This window comes from Haliotis rubra, unplaced genomic scaffold (genome assembly GCF_003918875.1).
Source record: "Haliotis rubra isolate DU_JTF1 unplaced genomic scaffold, ASM391887v1 Scf1937, whole genome shotgun sequence".
In the NCBI taxonomy this organism is placed as follows: Eukaryota; Metazoa; Mollusca; class Gastropoda; order Lepetellida; family Haliotidae; genus Haliotis; species Haliotis rubra.
Window position 1 is genome coordinate 62,501 of NW_025765933.1, and position 5,860 is coordinate 68,360.

Consider the following 5,860-nt stretch of genomic DNA (forward strand, 5'->3'; position numbering starts at 1 on the left):
CGTAAATTTTGTAACATTTCCTGCAAGTGTTAGCACTGATTTGTTGGGCAAAAGGGTTCGAAGCAGCTGATGTCAGACTGCTTTTAAGATAATAAATGTCACATGATATCTCCAAGCTGGAGCTTCACAGTTCAATCTCAGCGCTTTCGTTTTTGTTTGAATCCCCTCTCTCCTTCAAGACATGCTGGGCGTAACGTCAATGTGAGTGAGTGAGTGAGTATAGCTTCCCCACCGCCCCTGTTCTGTCTGAATACATTCATACCCCGCGCACCTGAAGCAACTAAGTACCCATGTGCTGGTGTCCTGCGAGTTGGTTCGCCAAGCGCTCGTCCAATCACTCCAACTTTATCAAATGTTTATTTGGAGTGAGTGAGCGAGTCATTCTAGCAATATCACGGCGGGGGACACCTGTAATGGGCTTCACACATTGTGCCGGGAATCGAACCCGGATCTTCGGCGTGATGAGCGAACGCTTTAACCACTAGGCTAGTGGATTGTTTCAAGGAGCCTACGTGATATATTGGTGATCTGATATCTTTCAATAATTGTCACATAACGAATTCCCTTCTGAACTCGAAATGCAGAATCCAGTCAGACTTCAACTGTTTCAATCCGGGTTACAATTGGTCTTCAGTAACCCATACTTCACATAAGAGGCGACTAACGGGATCGGATGGTCAGGCTCGCGGACCTGGTTGATGCATGACATGATATCCCGAATGTGTAGATCGATGCTCATGACGTCAATCGTTGGCCCGTCTGGTCCAGACTCGATCAGTTACAGACCGCCGTCGGGTCGCGGGACAGTTGCTGGGTGTTCCATTAAACAATGAAAAACAGACCGATCCTTATTGCGATTTCTTTGCTTGATAATATCAACAGTTCGTGACCTTGTGCCGGAATGACGTCAAAGGAGGTTCGCCGCCATAATGAAGCTGTGTACACTGACCTGGAGGTTGGGGATTTGCTGGAGTTTAAACGAGGAATGTACTCCCACTGGGCGTTATTCATCGGTAGGTAATGGTTACTCATTTGTAGATCATACTTACCCTTTCTGTAGGTCACCGTTACTGATCTGTAGTCACTGTTACTGATCCATAGGTCACCGTTACTGATCTGTAGGTCACCGTTACTGATCTGTAGGTCACCGTTACTGATCTGTAGTCACTGTTACTGATCTGTAGGTCACCGTTACTGATCTGTAGTCACTGTTACTCAACTGTAGGTCACCGTTACTCAACTGTAGGTCACCGTTACTGATCTGTAGGTCACCGTTACTGATCTGTAGGTCACCGTTACTGATCTGTAGGTCACCGTTACTGATCTGTAGTCACCGTTACTGATCTGTAGTCACTGTTACTCAACTCTAGGTCACCGTTACTAATCGGTGGGTCACCGTTACTCATCTGTAGGGTATTGTTACTCACCGGAAGGTCATCGTTACTCATCTGTAGGTTATCGTTACTCACCGGAAGGTCATCGTTACTCATCTGAAGGTTATCGTTACTCACCGGAAGGTCATCGTTACTCATCTGAAGGTTATCGTTACTCACCGGTAGGTCATCGTTACTCACCGGAAGGTCACGGTTACTCATCTGTAGGTTATCGTTACTAACCGGTAGGTCATCATTACTCATCTGTAGGTTATCGTTACTCACTGGTAGGTCATTGTTACTCACAGGTAGGTCATCGTTATTCAACGGTAGGTCATCGTTTCTCACTGGTAGGTCATTGTTACTCACAGGTAGGTTATCGTTACTCACTGGTAGGTCATTGTTACTCACAGGTAGGTCATTGTTACTCACAGGTAGATCATCGTTACTCACTGGTAGGTCATTGTTACTCACTGGTAGGTCATCATTATTCAACTATAGGTCATCGTTACTCACTGGTAGGTCATTGTTACTCACAGGTAGGTCATCGTTTCTCATTGGTAGGTCATCGTTACTCACCAGTAGGTCATCGTTACTCACCAGTAGGTCATTGTTACTCATTGGTAGGTCATCGTTACTCATTGGTAGGTCATCGTTACTCACTGGTAGGTCATCGTTACTCACCCGAGAAAACACTCAATTTGAAATAGGAGAACCGTTATGTAAACAAACGCACGTGCGTGTATTTGTCCATGGCATTATCCTTATTGAAAACATCATATGAGGCAACACAATTCCGTTAGCTACGTTCTTTGTACTTTCAATAAGACGATATATTTATTTTCATGATTTTCTAAACAATGACATAGTTTAATAAACGATTTAAGTACTCGGGAATATTTTTATCATCGCACCGCAATCATCACGCGCGTTCTGAATGGTTTGTCGTATTTTCGCACATAACAAGCATCGAGACAGGGACGAGTCTTCTTGGAGGTTACGGAAAGGGGCGAGTAGTGACGAATGCAGAAATGGGCTTCACACATTATACCCTTGTGGGGAATCGAACCCGAGTCTTCGGCGTGACGGGCGAAGGCTTTAACCACTAGGCTACCTCATCGCGTGGAGCATGAGAATTCCATGTACCGTCCACCAATAATCTCGTCTGATGCCTCTTTGAACAGCATTCTAGTGAGTGAGTTGGGTTTTAAGCGGCTTTTACCAACATTCCAGCAATATCACGGGTGAGGACACCAGAAATGAACTCACACAATGTACCCATGTAAAGCAACAAACCCGGGTCTTCGGCGTGACGCGCGAACGCTTTAACCACTAGGCTACCCCACCGCTTGGAACCCACCCCATGGTGAGAGTTCCATTTGTCCCATCGCCTTCATGTGATTACCGCGCACCAACAAATGATAAGTTGCAGAAATCAGATTTAATGTTATATTGCAATCTCGATTTCCCAAAAATATTTTTGTGTCTACATAATCTAACACTCTGATCACCCGATGAGTACAAGGAGTGGTGAATCAGTCACATTAATGAAGAAGTGCTTTAGCTAGATGAATTCACTCGTGAAGATCCGGGTTAGAGTTGATCTTCAGCAACCCATGCTTGTCCCAAGAGGCGACTTACGGGATCGGGTGGTCAGGCTCGCTGACTTGGTTGACACATGTCATCATATTTCATTTGCGTAGATCGATACTCATGCTGATGTTGATCACTGGATTATCTGGTCCAGACTCGATTATTTACAGACCGCCGCCATATAGCTGGAATATTGCTGAGTGCGGCGTTAAGCACCAGACACACAAACTCAGATGCTTTGCCCTTTACACCAACTGGAACCTGACTGTCAGGATCACCCAGAGTGGGTATTGTTTTACCATGACAGTTTATATTTTATAAGTTGTTTTACATGATATTGAACTAGTTTATAGGAAACGTGGTGTAGCAGCTTTTGTGTTACCTAGGTAACAGCGAGGTGATCCATCTCTCGGGCGAGGACGACGACGGCCTTGGCGAGGTGGACAGGACGCACATCTTCACCATCAGCGGAGTAACATTCGACAAGGCGATCGTTCGCCGAGACAACTTCTGGGACGTCGCTGGCGATGACATGGTCTACAAGAATAACAGCAACGACTCCAAGTGGAAGTGAGTAGTTCGCTAATACAAAACAAGGATGCACACCCTCCTGAAACATATATTTGCCCAAAATGTACCTTATATGAACAATTACATACTGTTCAAATAGACACTGGATTCGAACTCGCAATCAGAGAATTCTGCTGTAACATATATGGACTGTTCCCCTTTACCTGCTGGTCCGTCATTTGTCCAGGAAGGGGAGGGCGAACAGGGAGGCAATGTTGACGAGCTAGTGAGCGAAAGGTGCCTGGATCGCTCCCCACTTGTAACCGGGTGTAAAAACCTTGGAGCTAACATTACTTGCAGGCTTTTTCACTGTTGTCACAACCCCCAGTGTGCAGTACACAACCCACTCATCCGACGGTAGGTGACCAGATGGTAGACACACGAACACGTGCAGACACCTAGTTGCGGGTTTAGTAACGTGGAATATCATTGGACAAAATACTGTGACTATGTGTCCCAGTGAATGGTTGTATGACAAATGATGAGGTTGTATGAAAACTCGCTGCGCCTATCAGGCGGCATGAGTGGAATACTCCCCAGGGAGTTGAGTTGGTTAAATAGAAGTTGCGTGGATATTTGCGCTATGTAAATATCCTAAAATAAATAATATTTTTCGATGACTCCTGTTGGAGACGTTATTTACCACTTTTACAAGATCATTCCAACACAATTCTGATGACAATGAAGCTTTTTATTGCTTATTTTAACATCTGCAACATGGACTTTTTTCAAATCAAATCAGATAATTACCAACCCTTTGAATTTTCATATGAACTGCTACGAAATTTATTGCTTTTTATTCATTGAAGGCTTGAAAATAAATCTTTTAAATTTTTAATAAAGTTTGAGCGTTTATTGTTTTATTCATGACTATGTTTCCAGGTCTTTACCCCCGTCTCAGATTGTAGAAAGAGCCTTGTCCAAGATCGGCCGTGTGGGTTACAACCTCATCTTCAGCAACTGTGAGCATTTTGTGAAATGGTGCCGATACAATATGGAACGAAGTGACCAGGTAGGTCTTTATTGTTCACGATTTGCATATCTAAGATGAATTATATGTCCTCTTTGATTGTAAATTATATAATGATGCTAGAAAAAAGTTTATTACTCCATTTTTGTAGAATACTGTCAGCAAACAAACATAGAAATATTGTCATAAATGTTTGTAATATTTTGAAATGTGTAGTACATAAAACTAGAGCTGTAATTGTCAAAGCATAAACCTGTAACCTTCTATGTGCGCTTGTTTCAACTTAATAATTTATTTGTATTATGGGCCTTTGGTCTTTATACTGTATAAAATGTCTGTATGTCTGTTTGTTTGTCTGGTTTTGCATATTTTCATAGATTTCATATTTTCAAATTGATTGTTCTGTTTTCAACTTCATTATCAAACATAGAGTCGTGGTCGAGGGTGGATGAAAGCCCACTAACTCAAAGGATGTGACGGAGCGTCAGCCAGGCGTTTCAAATTCGAAAGTTTGAGAAGAAAATCGAACTACCAGAGAATAATCGAAGTAACGAGAAATACTAGAATTTTCTCTGATCGCAATTTTCGCAAGAGTGAGTGTGGTTTAACGTCGGTTTTAGCAATATTCCAGCAATGTCTCGACGGGGACATCAGAAATGGGCTTCACACATTGTACCCAGGTCGTCGGTGTGGCGAGCGAACGCTTTAACCACTAGGCCACCATACCGCTCCGTTTTTGAAAGAAACTTAACCTGGTTTGTGAAACCTGGCTTGTTATAAGCGTGTTTGTTATATATGAAATTTCTATGATCTGTATCTGATCCTCCCTTTCAGGTGGAGAGTTATGCCACAGGCCTTGCTGTGGGAGGGGCTATTGCGGCCGTGGTGGGTGTGGTCGCCTGGCTGGGGAGCGGCTCAAAGGACCAGACAAAGGAGAGAAAGTCCGAGCACTGATTACTCAAGCATCGCATTCTGTCACCCCGGATCCATGAGATTACTGATAATGAATAACTTCGTTACATTCGTAATAAATGGGATACACACAGGCCAATTAACAATACTTAAATTATTACACAATGCCATTTAGAGAGTGGTCAGATGTAATATATGTTATATTTGGGATTACACTTTCTTAATAAGGTACAGATTCTAGTACTTTTGTTTGGTTGAGTCCCATCCTGGATTCGAACCCACACCCTCAGAGTCAGGCACCTAATCGCCAGCACACAAAGTCAGCCGCCTAAACTACTCAGCCATCGCGACTTCCACAAAAATGGAAGTCGGTCAACTGGTAGTCTAGACTGCAGACTTTGTGTACCCCTCTGATAGGTGTCAATTGGTACGGCTCCCACGG

General features: G+C 43.5%; 1 protein-coding gene across 6 annotated transcripts in view; it reads left to right on the plus strand.

Annotated features, from left to right (window-relative positions):
* The window catches only part of LOC124274724 (phospholipase A and acyltransferase 3-like), a 10,237-nt gene extending 4,680 nt beyond the window's left edge, over positions 1-5,557 (plus strand). For 4 of the 6 annotated variants that reach the window (XM_046710098.1, XM_046710093.1, XM_046710094.1 and 1 more), the window contains exons 2-5: positions 874-1,013; positions 3,353-3,536; positions 4,419-4,548; positions 5,341-5,557. In XM_046710098.1, the coding sequence (XP_046566054.1) occupies positions 902-1,013; positions 3,353-3,536; positions 4,419-4,548; positions 5,341-5,460 (546 nt within the window). In that variant the 5' untranslated portion in view covers positions 874-901 and the 3' untranslated portion in view covers positions 5,461-5,557. The remainder of the gene's footprint in view (positions 1-873; positions 1,014-3,352; positions 3,537-4,418; positions 4,549-5,340) is intronic. The other 2 variants (XM_046710097.1, XM_046710099.1) reach the window with 1 other exon arrangement.
* The last annotated feature ends 303 nt before the right edge of the window (positions 5,558-5,860 follow it).